Source organism: Alligator sinensis, unplaced genomic scaffold, assembly GCF_000455745.1.
Source record: "Alligator sinensis unplaced genomic scaffold, ASM45574v1 scaffold358_1, whole genome shotgun sequence".
Lineage (NCBI taxonomy): Eukaryota > Metazoa > Chordata > Crocodylia > Alligatoridae > Alligator > Alligator sinensis.
Genome location: NW_005842121.1, coordinates 2,064,358 through 2,080,795, shown reverse-complemented (window position 1 = coordinate 2,080,795; position 16,438 = coordinate 2,064,358). Strand labels below are relative to the sequence as shown.

At 44.7% G+C, this 16,438-nt stretch overlaps 1 protein-coding gene across 1 annotated transcript in view; it reads left to right on the top strand.

Moving 5' to 3' along the window:
• DDHD1 (DDHD domain containing 1) overlaps positions 1-16,438 on the top strand; it is an 87,616-nt gene that overhangs the window by 54,790 nt on the left and 16,388 nt on the right. Inside the window, exons 8-11 of the mRNA XM_014520484.2 lie at positions 3-239; positions 3,531-3,612; positions 10,670-10,819; positions 15,310-15,562. Coding sequence (XP_014375970.1) covers positions 3-239; positions 3,531-3,612; positions 10,670-10,819; positions 15,310-15,562 — 722 coding nt within the window. The remainder of the gene's footprint in view (positions 1-2; positions 240-3,530; positions 3,613-10,669; positions 10,820-15,309; positions 15,563-16,438) is intronic.

Genomic DNA, 16,438 nt, shown 5'->3' with positions numbered 1-16,438 from the left:
ACCCGCCTGTACACTCTCTTCTGTTCTCGGAACCCAGAATTTGAAGAAAAAGGAGGGAAGGTCTCAATTGTGTCCCATTCCCTAGGATGTGTAATCACTTATGACATAATGACTGGCTGGAATCCAGTTAGACTTTATGAACAGTTACTACAGAGGGAGGAGGAAGAGGAGCTCGAAGACCGTTGGATGAGCTACGAGGAGCAACGTTTGATTGAAGAACTTTACATAACTAAGCAACGGTAAAGTATGCACATTCTCATGATTAAGGAGCAATCTCCATCTCTCAGTGAAACTCTTTAGGAGTTTCCCACATCCACCATTGCTGGTGCCAGTCATGCCCAGTGACTGCTGCTGTTCTGCTGGCATTGAATGGCAGTGGTAAGTGCTAACTTTATAACTACAGGGGCTGATACATGAGGGAAGCCGGGAGCAGGGACTGGAGCTCCCGGCCCATGCTGGGCTTGCTGCTGCTGGCCACCTCTGGCTTCGGTTTCATTGCTGGACTGAAGGAGAGATCACTTCCAGAATGCAAGGCTGAGTCTTAACTGTCTTGGGTTAGGGGTGATTCTGTACTTGCATTCAACAAAGTAGTTTTTCAGTTTCCGGGGAGGCCACACGCTGCCCATCTCTGAGGTGGGAGCAGGGATTCAATAGTTGGAACTGGGAGCTGAGCTGTAAGTGTCCCCTGTATCCAGCATTTAGCTGCTTGCTTTCTAAAGGAGTGTCAGTTTTCTGAGCATATCCAGGACTCGGATGGAAGTTATCCACCTCTCTGCTGCCTTTGTTCAGCCAGAAACTTTAGCGTTGTGTTGCTTACAAATTCTGGGCATGGCAGTAAATGAGGGCTACAGATGTTGGTCAAGGTCTTCAGTGGCAGGGAGACCCTCTAGGTCTGATGAGGACAGCTCAGGAGGGTCAATTGACCCTCCTTCCCAAAAACCCAGGGGGCTGTAAGGCAAGTGATGAGGGCGCTATCAGATTGCCAGATACTCCATTACCAGTGTCCGGACTTCTGCAAAGATTTGAGGCAGAAGCTACATAGGATGAAGCCTTTTACTGTGTAAGGTGTGTAATTGTGTTAGTGACTGGGTGCAGTCTGACTCTATCAGCTGCAAGGCACTATAACCTGATCTCCTAATAATGTGACCCACCTGAGGGAATGTAAAATGGAAAGAATACCAAACTTTGCAGCCCTGATGCCCCCTTTCATCTGTTGTTAGGATTTGACGGGTGAAACCTCAAATCCTAATATTGCTCCAGTAGCCCAGCCAGGAGCAAACATGCTGCAGGGTTTCGCAGGTCAATCCAAGTGATAAATCTGACATATGCATTGATGAATAAAGAGAAGAGTCTTTCTCTTGCTTTCTGAGGTGTGCAGTTCGGTTTGACGCTATTGTGAACGCTCATCTGAAATACGCAATTGCATTCTGTAACTTTTGAATTTCAAAGATTGTAGTCTTACTAAAGTTATTGCTGGGCTTTTGAAAATGCTTGTGTCTGGAGTAGTTTGTTTGATTCTGTTCTTAAATGTTCGAAATTGTACCGGAGTCTTTAGCTTTCCGTTTGTCGTACACATGCTTACCATATTGGATATTTCTCATTATGAAATGAGCTGTCTTGAGCAAAGGGAGAGATCATAGATTCATAGATGTTAGGGTCGGAAGGGACCTCAATAGATCATCGAGTCTGACCCCCTGGATAGGCAGGAAAGAGCGCTGGGTCTAGATGACCCCAGCTAGATGCCTATCTAACCTTCTCTTGAAGACCCCCAGGGTAGGGGAGAGCACCACCTCCCTTGGGAGCCCGTTCCAGGCCTTGGCCACTCGAACTGTGAAGACGTTCTTCCTAATATCCAATCTAAATCTGCTCTCTGCTAGCTTGTGGCCATTATTTCTTGTGACCCCCACGAGCTCCTTGGTGAGTAGAGCTTCACCAATTCCCTTCTGTGCCCCCGTGATGAACTTATAGGCAGCCACAAGGTCGCCTCTCAGCCTTCTCTTGCGGAGGCCAAAGAAGTCCAGGTGCCCCAGTCTCTCCTCATAGGGCTTGGTCTGCAAGCCCTTAACCATACGTGTGGCCCTTCTCTGGACCCTCTCCAGGTTATCCACATCAGTCCATATCATTATGTCTCTATCACCATATGGTGCACAGGGCTCTCTCGGGAGTCTTGCTTATAGGAAGTGCCCAATCTAATACCATATTTACCCAAATCCAAGACCACTCTGAATTTAAGACAGCCCTTCAGTAAGTAGGTTCTAGACTTGGAAGAAGGTATGTTGGTTATAACTTTCCATGTCTAGAATCTAATCAACAAAGAGTCTTCTTAAATTCAGCCCCCCCCCTCCCCCCCAGCCCTGCTACAGCGGAGGGGGCAGGTGAGGGTGAGTGAAGTGACTGACCCCTACCCCTTGCTTTCCTTCCTCCTACACTTTGCCCACTGCTGCCTGCCTCCTTCCAGCCACAGGTCAGAGCTAGACCCATGGCCGGAGTGGCCATTACCACTGTCACTGCTGCTTGGCTGGGCAGGGGCTGGAGCCGCCGTGTGCTCCACAGCCCGGGTCAGAGCAGGGCCAGAGCCAGAGGTGCGACTGAGGCTAAGCAGCAGCGGAGAGGCAAAGGGCAGAGGAGGCTATAGGGGGCACATGGCGGGGGGGACAACAGCTACGGCTCTGACTCCAAGCCACTCCGACTCCCCCACCCCATTTAAATCCAAAAATGAGGGGCTTTTTTCCCTATATTCAGTGGGGGAGGGGGGATGCAACCTCATCTTGGATTTGAGTAAATACGGTGCATATATTTTTCTTGGATGACACAAAGCACAGTAGGTCTGTTGTACCTCTAATTTGTTCCAATATAGTTGGAAATAAAATCAGTTAAATTAATTATAGAAGACGTAATAGTGTTGTGCTTCGAGGGTTAACAATAACGGAGCAGTCTTTGCTGCTGTGGGGTGTGAGGGCCACCTTTCATTCAAGGTAATGAGAGAACGCGATCTCTACTTAGCGATAGTTGAAATCATGGAAAACCTCCTTTCAAGGGTTAGCCGAGCATCCCTGCATAGTGTCAGGGCCATACAGTCCAAAGGGTTTCTCCAGGATCTGCTACCAATGGGGTGGGGAATTGGCTTGAGTGCATCTATGTCTGCAGTGTGGGGGGAGCAGAAAAACACCATAGAAGGCAGCCAGAAAACCAAGGTAGAGAGAAGCACACTTGTAGCATGACCCCAGGAGAAGCTGAGAGTGAGCACTTCTGCATAAAGTGGTATCTGGAAAGAGGCTTGGGACTGTGGAAAGGATACTGTCTCCTGCTGTGTGATCACTGATCATTCCTGTCTTCAGGGAAACTGGACGTTATGCACATTCTTCCTAAATAAACAGGCTTGCAAAAAAGAAATCCTCGACTCCAGCATCAATTTCTCCTGCTAACACAACCACAAAGACCCCCCCAATTGCTTAACAGACTGGCTCAAAAGGGGCAACCCTCCACTCTTGTACAGACTATACCTAAGAAAGAAACCCCTTTTTTTCTAGATTGAGAGAGATAGAAGAGAGGTTACATGGATTGAAAGCATCGAGCATATCCATTTCAAAAGTACCTGCCTTAAAATTTAAGGTACGTATGCCCAAGAAAGATGTTTATTGAATGAATGCATGTTGCAGTTTCTGTAAAGGTTTGCTTTCGATGCCATATTCCACTTGGACTTTGGTTTTCCTCCTTCCAGAAAGGTAATTTTAGTGCAATTTGTTTAATATTTTGTTATGTAAGAGTATTATTAGATATTTGCCCGTGTAATTTCTGTGCATTAGTGCAAAATTTATAACATGTATATATGAATATATGTAACTTGTGCATTATGTTAATACTGCATGCATATTTCACCCACATGTGGTGGTGACATTCATTTCTTAAACTACATGTATCATGCAGCTTTGATAGTTCAACCTTTACTCTGCCATTTAATCCACCTCTGAACAACTTCAGGCCAGGTTGAATTTCCTCTGAAGTGGCATTTTTCTCCCAAATTACACTGACCTAAAATACACAGAGCAAAGATTTTGGTCTCAAGCAGTGGACAGCCATTGTCTGATATTTCGGACAGGGCTGGTAACTGGAGCTTTATATCATTGGGAAGAGGAGAGTTTCAGTTTTCCAATGAGATGCACTTGTTAATAGTTATTCAATGTCTTGGGATACTGGACCTTTTAAAATGTGACCCATTTCCTCCCACTCTTCCTCCCCTCCCGCCCCCCCCAGCAAATAAACAACATGTCATTTCTTAAATCTCCAAACTTACTTATTCATTTGTAATTTGTATCCTTAATAACTAGGTGGCTGGGGTCCCTTTTTGTATCTCGCCCTTAAAGTGCAACTCGAGATGGAATTTAGATGCTGTATGAATTTGGCTGACCACGTCAGTTGTTCAGATAAAATGCTTATACAAAGTCCAACGGCCTGTAGCAGTTATACAGTTAAGTGAACAGGCCAGGCTTCTGTAATGGAAGTAAACTGTATATTAGGTTGTGCTGTTACCACATGTATTAATGACTTCACCCAGTGAGTAGTTACAATTACAAGCCTTTGATCAGGATACATGTAGTTGGGCTACCTAGGGAGAAATTGTAGCTGTCCCACGCTGGCCGGTTTCAGCAGAACCAGCTGACGCTGACAAAGAAGCTCTCTCCTGCTTCTTTATCCCCCTAGATTTCTTATGACCTCATCTTTAATCTGAAGCGTCTTTTTGCCAGAAACGGATCAAATCTAACCCCAAATCCTCAAGCATGCCTAGCTTATTTTTCACAAAACACAAGAACATCATCTACTTTCCTTGCTTGCCTTCAGTCCATTCATTCCTGATCTGTTTTCCTAGACATACTGGAGCCCAAGTGGTTAGCATCTCAGTCTTCTTGTCATTCTCTTCCTGTGCTGACATGCCTATAACATCTCCCTTCATCTACTTAGCACCTTACAATAGGAGCTTCCTACCAGTCTTTCTCTGTCTTTCTTTAAACAATGGATTCCTGGTAGTTTGATCCATGCTTATACATAAGAATATAATTTAAATATGCCATCCCCTAGCATGGTCTGTAAGATGCTTTTGTCATTGTCAGCCAGCCAGTGCTGCCTTACTCTTCACTGGTGACTCGCACAGCTGAAGTCTAGCTGCTGCCCACGGACAAAGGTGCCACCATGGCTGAGCAGAGTATTTCGGTGCCTATCTTATGCCTAAAGCCAATCGTGATTCACAAATCGTGTTTGGAGTCAATGTGATTACGTTCTCATGGGTCCAGTCCAGTACGTGTGTTCTGAGTGTGCCTGATGCACATTGATAGCATTAGGTTCAGTGCAAGGCTCACCACCCGGGGTCACTTGCATTTAAAAACATGGGGGAATAGGGATTTGTGATTGCAACTGATGCAATAGCCTAGTGGTTAGGGAGCAGAAGGGTGAACTCTCTCCACATTGCACTTGGGCATGCTCCTTCTGGCCCTGTGCATCTTGCATTCCTTCTTGCATAGGGATTCAGCTTCCACAGGAGGGGATGAAGAATGCCATCAACCCAGCCTCACCTCTCGCCTGGTGGGCAGGGCACTCTCTCTTGAGTGGAGGGAGCTGTAAGCCTGAATGCTTTCAGGTGGAGGAAGGGATAGAACTGAAGTCTTTTACTTTCCGGGCTTCTGCTCTAACCACTAAGCTTTTATGTGGCTGCTGTCACCAGGTGTCTTAGAGTGTACAGTTGCCTGTACGTGAAGGGGCACTTAAGTACCTTACATGTGGAAGTTGAGCTGTGAATCCCATTCTTACCCAGGTACCCACCTCAGGGTTGCAGAAAGGGACCAAGCCTAGGAGAGAGGTGAGCTTTGGGGCAGCTCCCTCTGATATTTCCTGTTAGCTGATTTAGACTCCCCCCCAACATGCTAACATCCCAGTCCTAGGAATTTGACAATCCCCATTTCAAATCTAGAGAACTCACCTGGGTTTGCAAATCCTACACTGAACTTTTAGGTACAGAAATGCTCTGTGTTTCCACCCCTTCTCTTCCTTATCAGACAAAAAATGGCATCATGCTGTTATCACTAGCAGCAAGGAAACAGGAGTCCTTCAGGTGTGCTCACAGACCATTTGCATTGTTTCAATGTTTTAACACGGCCGCTGCTCTAAAAAACGGGCAGGAAGGAAGGAAGTGGGACGGGCAGTGAAACGAGGACAATGACATTGAAAAACGACTTAGTAAGTAATTTTTCACCGTCTTGCATCTTCTTTTTTTTCCTCATCCTAAAAGAAAGCTGAATAAGCTGTCTAAGGGGTTTGTACTTATTTTACCTACCACATCAGTTTCTGAACACCGTTTATTCTGACGGTGACCAGTCCAAGAGGAAGAGACGGCCTACAATGAAAGCAAGTCCTCTTTTATTGAACTATGATTTCCCAGCAGTAGATCAGTCCAGCTCGGTGCATGACTGACACGTGATGGCAGCCAAGTAACTGCTTTGTACTTTGATATGAATATAGTCCTGTTCAACCGCAAGTTGCTGGGTGAAGTTCTCCGCCCTGTGCTACGCAGAGATCTTCTGGCCTTAAATCAAGACTGAGCAAGCCTGTGCTTTGGTGGAAAAAGTGTGGCCACTGCTACTTCATTGCCCTTTGGGTCTAATCGGTTTGATATGGAAGGAAGTGGCACGTGCAGCTGCTTCTCCTTGAGGAATATCTGAAGGCTTGGAAGGTTTTTGGGTGATGCACCCAACTTTACCTAGCCAAGGTGTTGGCCGCCAATGTAGGCTCTTCAGGAGTAAGCACCTTATACTCGTTCCCTGCTCCCCCTCCCCCAAGAGCCAAAATGATGGAACCACTAAGGCCCTGTTGTCTAGGGGTTCGTCTCTGTGGGATCAGAACAGGAGTGCATTAATGTTTCGTCTCTCATTGTACCTCCCTAGTATCTCGTGGAGGTGCAGCCTAGTACTGGCTTTGTCTGCGTGACCCCAGTAATGGAAGAGAAGGAAGCATGTTCTGTGCTTCTCATCTGAGGTATATATGCAACTGTGGGAAGGGTGTAGCACTGCCTTCTATATGGCACTGGAGCATGCCTGCTGTCTTCCGACTTGGTGGTTGGTGAAGACAGCAGCATGATGACAGACTAAGCGAAGAAGAGAAGGGCAAGTCATTTGCTTCTGACCCTACAGTTGGTAATTGGCTTATTTTATTTCACTTGTCAACACAATGCGAGCGTTTCCAAGATTCCCTGGCACTTTGCAAAAGAGAGACGGGCAAGCTGACTCCAGCTTCTTGGATAAATTCCAGTTGGTATTTGAACTCTTGACTTGTACACGGCACCTTCTGTCCAGAGATGTCGGTGCCGTTGACAGACTTCGCAGCCAGTTTACAAGACATTGAGGAATTACTGCACGGACCATTGAAATGCAGCCACATCTGAGAAAAGCAGTGTCTTTTTAAACTGCTGACATCAGGACTCCACTGTGATTCAAAACAGATCTACTCAATTAAATCCCTCTTGATGATGAGTTTCATCTTGCCCTCCAGGGTTGCATGGTGTTCATAGCACAGTTAAAAGGTTATGGGTCGCACTCCAGAGATGGCTACCTTTGTTGGAAGCTGAAGCATTTCCTGAGAGTATTAAGACCTTCAGGATCCCTTTGCATGAAAGGCCATATAAGAATATAATCTGTAGTGATCTGCATCTTCCCCTCTTAACCTCACCCCTTTAGCATGTCTCTCTGCCCCCTCACCTGTAGGCATTCACGCACTGGGAGGTGTGTAATCACCCGCTCACTTTCTTATTTACCTCTTTGTTCAATGTGGAAGGACTGCATAAAGCTTCAAGTAGAAATGTCAGTGATTTGGTATTTGTTGCCAAAGTACCTGATGTTCTTGTGTTGTTCCTTACCAATAATTCAGGTTATCTTCTTATTCATAGATGTCTTAAGAATCGATCTTTGGGGAGAAAGCAATTGTTTTTATTGTTGCCCTTTATCTAAACTTCCACACTAAAAACTCAGTGCTGCACCCAAATAGGTAATAGTACTTGTTCCTGCTTCAGCAAAAAGCATATCAAAATTAAGCAGTGGTTTTAAAAATACTTTAGCCTTCGGACTTCATGGGACTTCATCATGCAGCAATTTTCAAAATAAACGACCTGCTTCTTCCATTTAACAGACTTAACTTCTGAAAGGATCGGTCTTGATTCTTTGGAGACTTGCCATTTTGATATCGATTACAACCATTTGTGTTGAATACCACATCTTGAACCTGCGTGCCTTAACTGGGCTGGAGAACCACATTAAAAGGCTTGGGCACGCAGGAAAATAGAGCCGACACCGCGATGCAGGTCGGCAAGAAAAAAGCATTTGTTTGTGAGGGCATCTCTATAAACAGAAAAGGAACCGAGAAACCTCACATCTCGGTGCTGGAGCTGTTTGCCTTCTGAAATCATTGCCTAGTTTGTACTTCATGTCAGCTGAATTTACTGAAAACTTCTTCTGAGTATTAGCTATCATGCATTACCTGAATTTACTGAAAACTTCTTCTGAGTATTCTCTATCATGCATTCCCCGCCAGTCGTAGCAGTTTCTTTCTGAGCAATTTTGTATTCAGTGCTTGGAATACAGGTATATCCGATTAGCAGGGCTCAAGATAACTTAATAGTTCAAAGAATTATTTACTGACATTTTTTTCCTATATTCCAAGGTCACAGCATTTTAGCATTATATTTGAAGACAAAAAAAAGCTTGTGTCCAAATTGGAAAGTATAGGAGCGCATGCAGAGCTTGATTCTGAAAGAGAAGAGTGCTTTGTGCTCTGCAAGATGGCTAGCTTTACTACAAAAATCAAGTTCTTTGTTAAAATGGATCTTGGAAAGAACATTCTTGTTGAAGGAGAAGTCTTGTTCTGAAGTGTGATACCCGTGCCAAGTTAAAGGAGGGGAAATGTCTTGGGCCGTGCTGGAGTCTGTGTGAACCAGAGCATTATTCCAGTCTCGCCTGACACAGCTGAGCTGAGTGTTAAACAGAAGCGCTCAACAAAAATGCTGCAGTTTCTCTTGTCTGCTAAATGTTATTGCGCTTGTAATTGTTCTGCTGTGCTGTCCTGTCGGCTTATCGTGAACGTTACGGTGACGTTCTCATAAGAACTTAACAAAGTTTTCTCTTAAGGGTAAAAATGACTCGACTTGAGTTTTCCGTTTGATGTTTCATTCCTTAGACTGAATGTCTACGGACCTGTAATGCTCTACAAAGCCATTCAGCAGCGACCTAGCTGCAAATCCCAAAACAAGCTGTTAATGATCAAAAGTCACGATCGGTGATGACTGTGCGGTGACCTATTTCAGACAAGTTGATTGTCTCCATCCAGTTTTTGGTGAACGGGTTTACAAGTTTGAATCGCCGCGGAGCCTCAACAGTCCCCTCCATGCCAAAGCCAGTCCCTTTTACAACATCAGTATAGGCCAAGGGCAGCGAAATGCAGTCCACAGGCTGAATCCAGCCTGCAGAGACTAAACCTGGTGTGTGGAGCCGGTGGGGCAGCTGGCGAGGTGGTGGGGGTCTGTCACAGCCTCATCACCCATAGGAGATGCGGCTGCTGCAGAGAAGAAGCATCAGTGTAGCCAACAGCCATGAGCTGTTGTCCCCCTTACTGTGGCCACTGCCTTTCTCCCTTTCTCTTTACCTCTGTCCTTTGCTCTTGGTCATGAGGTTCAGCTGCATTTGCCTCTGGGAGATGGACGGTGGGAGATGCAGTGGAAAGGTGCCAAAAGTCCCTATGCTTGGCAGCTGCTGCATTTAACCACCATGCGCCTGGCAGTGCTGACACCCCCACCCCCAAGGCAGCATCTTTCAGGGGGCAAGGAGGGGGTGCGAGGCTGGCGAGGGGACCAAGACTGTTGAGCGGGCTGTTGGGAGCAAACCGGGTGGCATGGAGGGGAGGAAATCAGCAGCCCGTGTAGCAAGCCTTGCCTCTGTTAAAAGGTTCCTGATCCCTGTTATAGCTCGTCCCTGCAGGAGCTCTGATCCATATGATGGCAGTTTGCAAACTCACTGCTTGTGCTAAACCTGCTCTGTCCTATGGAGGATGGTCCCTGGTGTTTTTCTCCAACTATCTAATGTGTTTATTTCCTGCAACGTGCTTTGAAGAGGTTGTGAGTAACGCTGGTGTACACGCGGGGTTACTCCAAATACGATAGAGGTAGCTCATTCATTTGTTCTTTATTTTTAATGCAGCTTGGTTTTTTTGCTTCCTTGATAGTCTGTGCAATGTATGCTTGGAGAGGAGTTAAGTAATTGTAGTAAGCTTCCAGCAGTTCTGTGAGAAAATCAAACTTCGGTTTTATCGAACCCATCCTTTTTCTTTGGTATTCTCAAAAAGCATTGTCCTCACTCCACCCCCATTAGCATTCACGTTTCTTTCATTTGATGCATCGTACCGACCTGAGATACCGTGCAGCTCTCCAAAATGTTTATGACATTTATTACATTGTACAATACCATAACATGTAATTTTTTTATCATAATTGAGGGAAGTGGAAGTTTTACCTGTATTGCAGTGTGGTCTTCCTCACTTTGATGGATACATAAGTACCACTGAGATATTGCGATACTCGGTATATGTGGAAAAAGTTACGTTTGCTCCATCTGTTAATACACATGAAATATTTCCTTAGGTTGAGAATTTCTTCTGTATGGGATCTCCATTAGCAGTGTTTTTGGCATTGCGTGGCATCCGCCCAGGGAACAGTGGAAGTCAAGATCACATTCTGCCCAAAACTATTTGTAACCGGTTGCTAAACATTTTTCATCCAACAGATCCTGTGGTGAGTCTTATTTGTAGTTACACACTTTAACCTCAGGAGTACTTTTAAATAAAGCAGCTTTAGGGCCAAGCAAGCAATGTATGTAAGGAGTGGTTTTCAAAGTACTTACATCGACATAGGTATGTTTCTGAATGCAAACAGTTTTGCAGAACAGGTTTCCAACAATCCTCTACCAATTTCTTAGCAGTTGTAATTGTAAAATGAATTAGCAACATAGAATAAAGTGTGTAGCCTGTGCAACACACAGTCTTCTCCTGGCAAGATTTAGTGAGGAGCAGACTGAGTTCAGATCTGTAGGTTGAACACCACTAAATGTACTGATTACGTAATGCTGCACGAAAGAAGCTGCTTTTTCCACTTAAAACTTTGAAACTTCTGTGACAGAACTGCTGCGTTAGGCTTTCTGCATTATTATAGTGCATGGCTGGCATTTCTTTTTTTAAACCTTTTCTTGGTGCTGAATATCTTCTGACTTCATCTGTACCAATTTAATTCATCTGAGGAGTTGGTGCAATATCTCCAACCTGCATGACAGCTCAAATTCTGCCAGATGTTACAGTGCTAAGGGATGTTAGGCTGGAAGAGTCAGGTAGTAATGCTGTGTCTAGAAACAAATAGGGCAAAGAAGGTGCAGAATACATTTCTGTCTATGAAAACAAAGACAAATGAAAGGCTTGAGCTGGAAGTAACTCTAATGAAAATCCAGATGCCCACAGAGCAGTAGGTAATGGTTCTTGAAAGACTGCTTTTGATCTGGAATTCCACTGTAACAGGATATTTAAAAAGCAGCTATTAAGGCATTCTCAAAAAATACCCTTTGGCATGCAAAAAGAAAATCTGTATGAAATTCTTAATAGGAAGCATACGAGAGACAAGTGTTGTCGACATGCTAATACACATCTACCTAAGACAGACTGGTTTTTAATTAAATTGCTGTGTTGAACTCTTGCCTGAACTCCAGCCTGTCCTCTAACCCTAGCCCAGTGCATATCCCCAAGGTTGAGGCTGTGGCCTCCACTCCGTGGAACAAAACTGAGGATATTGGAGTTGCCCATTTGTAAGAAGGGTTGTGGAGCTCTGCCTTGCTCCTTCCTACCAGTCATCTGTTGTTAAATCCCTAGAGGCTAAAATTCAACCAAGTCCTTAAACACTTGAATTGTGTCATTGAAGTGTAGATGGACTGCTCATACTTAAGTGCTTTGCTGACTTGAAGCCATAGTTGTCACATTTCTACCCCAACACAAACCATAGGATGGCTTCTCATACCCTGAATGGTGTGTCTACACTCGATTTCCTTCTCAGGTTAATTGCTAATTAACTCCACATACGTAAGCACTATTAAAGGCTAATTGGGACGTGTCCCACACATCTGATTCAGGCTGCAAATTTTCATGCTTTCAGGATTATAACGTGTGATAAAGGTGGAAGGCCACTTATTCCAAACCTAGGATTTATTCTTCTTAAACCATCCTAGATAGATACCTATTCATCTTCTCCTTGAATGCATCCAATGAAGGAGATTACACCAATATGTAAATACCGGGAGGAGGAGGAGATTGCTAGCAGTCAACATGGATTCATTAAGAAGAAATCATGCTAAACTAATTTGATTTCCTTCTTTGACAGGGCAACTAGTGTGGTGTATGAAGGGAATGCAGTGGACCTGATGCACCTGGCCTTTAGTAAAACTTTCAACATAGTCCCACAAGGCATTCTTACAAGTAAACCTAAGGAGATGTTAGATAATTAGCATTAGGTGGATACAAACTTGGTGAATAAATGCAAGCAAGAAGTAGCTATAAATGGATTGATGTCAGATGGGTGGGGGGGGTCTTGTGAAATGTTACAGGGGTCTGGTGCTGTTTAATGCTTTTATTAATGGCTTAGGTGCACAAGTAGAGAGCTTCCTGATCCATTTGCAGATGAAACAACACTGCCTGCAAGCACTTTGGATGCAAGGATTTGAATTCAAAAGCATCTTGATAAATTGAAGGACTCGGCTCTAGACAACGAGATGAAATTCAGCAGTGACAAGCATAAATTGCTAGATTTAAGGAGAAAAAAACAAATGCAGAAACGCAGAATGGGGCATCACTGGTTACACGATTGTATTGCTGAGGGAGCTTGCAGTAGATCAACTCAAGTTGAGCTGCCAATATGATGCTGTCCCCCCCCACCCCCCAAAAAAAGCAAATGCCATTTTGGACTGCATTAGAAATACAGTATGCAAGGCATGAGAGATGATAATACTCTTCTGCTTGGTACTGGTGAGATTCAGGTGGAGTATTATGCCCAATTCTGGATTCTGTATGCACTGTTGTTAATATGTGGAGAAACTGCAGATCATCCAGAAGCAAAGGGAAAAGATCACAGAGGGGTTGAAATCAGGCAGCTCTAAGAACAGTTGAGACAACTAAGTAGCTTTAATTTGGGGAGAAGGAAATTACAGTGGGGAAATGATGGCAATTTTCAAATATTTGAGAGGCTGGTTAAAAAAGAGGGAGAATAACTATTCTTGCCATAGAGGGCAAGCATGAAGCAATGGGTTTATGCCGCAGCATAAATTAAATTTCAGAGAAATCTTGCTACCTGTCAGAATAGTAAGGCATTGAAACAAGCTGACGAGGGAAGTTGGCAGATGTTCAAAAATAGATGGATATCTGGTTTCAGGACAGAGCATCCTGCACTGGATGACCCTTGAGACCCCTGCCAGACCCCTCTATAGGCTTGTTTGGCACTCTGTTGATAGCGAGTCCCAGCAGCCCAGGGCTTTAGCACTCCCTGCCTACCTGACCATACAGACACACTGCTACCCAGAAGCGCACAGTTGGCTGGTCTGGGCCTGTCTCTGCCCACTCTCAAGCCCACACTTTCTGGCATGCCCAAGAGCATTCCCTGGAGATGAGCCTGGAGCAACCTCACTGGTTCCAGATTTGCAGCAGGTCAGTAGACATTGGTGGGTGAGGGCCAGGTCTTTCAGTGCCAGCTCTGCTGCTGAAACGGTGTGAACAAGCCCCGAGATCCCTTTTACTCTTAGTCCTTTCCTGCAAAATGTTTGCAGCCCCCTCAGAGCTTTGTCACCTGCAGATTTAATCGGTATATTCCTACTTCCTGCATCCAAGTTGCTAATCAAAATGCTAAACGTTTGGCCCAGGACAGACCCGCAACCAGCTGAGATCTCCTGGCAGAGTGACAGTGATCCATCAACACCGTACTTCCTCACATACCACACACCCTTCTTCACCCCCCCCCCCCCCCAAAAAAAAAAAATTGGAGTGTGCATGTTAGGCGGGGAGGCTGATTTCTGCATCCGAGTGGAAGCATGAGGATGCTGTAATGACTGCCAGGAGCTGTGCTTCTCTCTGCCCTCTGGGCCAGCATGCAGCTGGGGCAGAGTCCACTCTTCAGCATCAGAGCCAGAAACTGCTGCCAATTCTGCAGTCCTGATGAAACAGTTATGTCTCTAACTTTGCTGAGCCTCCAGGGCAAGTGAGCTGACAAGTAGGCTCTCCCCCTGTGCCATGCAGACAGCTTTCAGCTGTGACTCTGGAAAAAAAATCTCTTTTCTTTATTTTGCCTGCCCAAAATAAGGTGCATGTCTTATTTGGGGTGTGCGGTATGCAAGGAAATGCAGCAGCTACTCTTTGTCCTGATTAAAGCAATTATGTATCCACCTAAAGTTAATTCTAGCTAGCCCAGATTTCTCCAGCTCGCTTGTGGTCACCTAAGACTGTAGCCCTCGTTCAGCAGTGAATTGCGAGGGAATGCCAGTAAGTTGGTAAAACTTACTGTCGCCTCTGCTGCAGCTCCTGGTTTTGAATCTCGGTGTTAATACGACCTGTGTTTGTAAAGCTCGTTGTCTAAACAGCATCAACAACATCTGCATGTGCTGACATAGGTGGTGTGTGAAAGCCTGTAAAGGCAGGATTTTCACAGTGATCGCTGAACAATGCATGTTCAGATTTGTGCAAGCAGTTGCCAGTTTTTTTTGCCAATTTGATTTGAAATGTAGCAGTAGTTTATCTGTATAGAAAGGATTAGTATTCTGCGGGATTGCAACGGCCTTCTACTAATGTTTGAATATATTGAGCAGAGCTGCAGCTAAATACACAAACGTATGGACACCATAATCTTCCAGGCATTAAAAATGAACCTAGGCCAGAGCATATTGCCAGTGTTGGCCACTTTCTGGAGATTGATTTGACACGTATTTGACGGCCACATGTTATTTCTTAACTGAGAGATGGGAGCAAGGAACTTGAGGAGATCTCCTTCTGACCTCTGCTGCCTCAGCCTGTTGCCTTGGGCCAGCCACGTAACCCTGTAAAATTGGGCTGCTACTATTATACATTCATCCAGAGAAGTCTGAGGATGTATCGAGTGAACTGTAACACCATTTTGAGGATGAAGAGCACTCCATGCTAGCGAGTGAATTGAATCTTCGGTCTTTGTCGGTGCTCAAGATTTTCTTCTCTGAATTTGCTTTATAGGCCTATAGACTAGAACCTTTAATTCTGAAGCACTACAGCAACATTTCGCCAGTCCAGATTCATTGGTATAACACTGCAAATCCACTACCTTACGAGCATATGAAGCCAAGTTTTCTCAACCCAACGAAAGAACCTACCTCAGTCACCGAGAATGAAAGCGCATCGACCGCATCGAGCCCAACCACTTCGCCAGTCATGGTTCGACGCCATTATGGGGAATCTATAACAAATATAGGCAAAGCAAGTATATTAGGTAGGTGCTCATTAAGTCTGTGTATGCATACACAGCACTTCTCTGTTGAACTTCATTCAATAGCAATTTGATTTATTTTTAAGGGGGCCATGTCTTCATACAAAGCTTTATTTTTCTCCCTGCTGATGTTAAAGGCATGAGCGCATGCTCTTGCATATGTATATGTGTACTGCTAATGCAGGGGTGGGTGAAATGCGGCCCGTGGGCCGGATGCAGCCCGCCAGGCCATTCTATCCGGCTCACAGGGCCCCTAAAAAATTTAGAAAATGTATATTTATCTGCCCCTAGCTGCCTGTCATGCAGCCCTCACTGGCTTGCCAAAACTCGGTAAGCAGCCCCCTGCCAGAAATAATTGCCCGCCTCTGTGCTAATGTAAATCCAAGTTCATATTTAAGGGGAAGGAAAGTTTATAGACATTGCAGTCAAGAGTTGTAGAGATTTTCTTTTTACTGACTCCTGTCTTATTTGTTGCATACCTAACGGAAATGCTTCATTCTGGTGCTTTAATGCTATTCAGGTTGCAAATCATGAATTCAGATACTTGCTTTGGAGTCGCATCATATAGTATTTGCAAGTATCTGCAACGTTCCTGATTAATAACAAGAAGTGCTGATACCATTTAACGTGAGATAACAGCCTACGTTTCTGTCTGCAAAACACTGATAGGAAGTCTTTAAGCCCTTTCTTTTAGGCATCCCAATCCAGCTTAAACACCACTTTAACTTTAAAATGTGAACAGTCTCTCTTAGTTTCACTGGGGTTTCTCACGTGCCAAAATGTTTTGCTGAACTGTGGCCTGTAAAATTTGTATTTTTATATAATAACTTGGAACAAGGTTCAGCAAAGTAGCCTGCTGTCAATGTTTGCCCTAACACG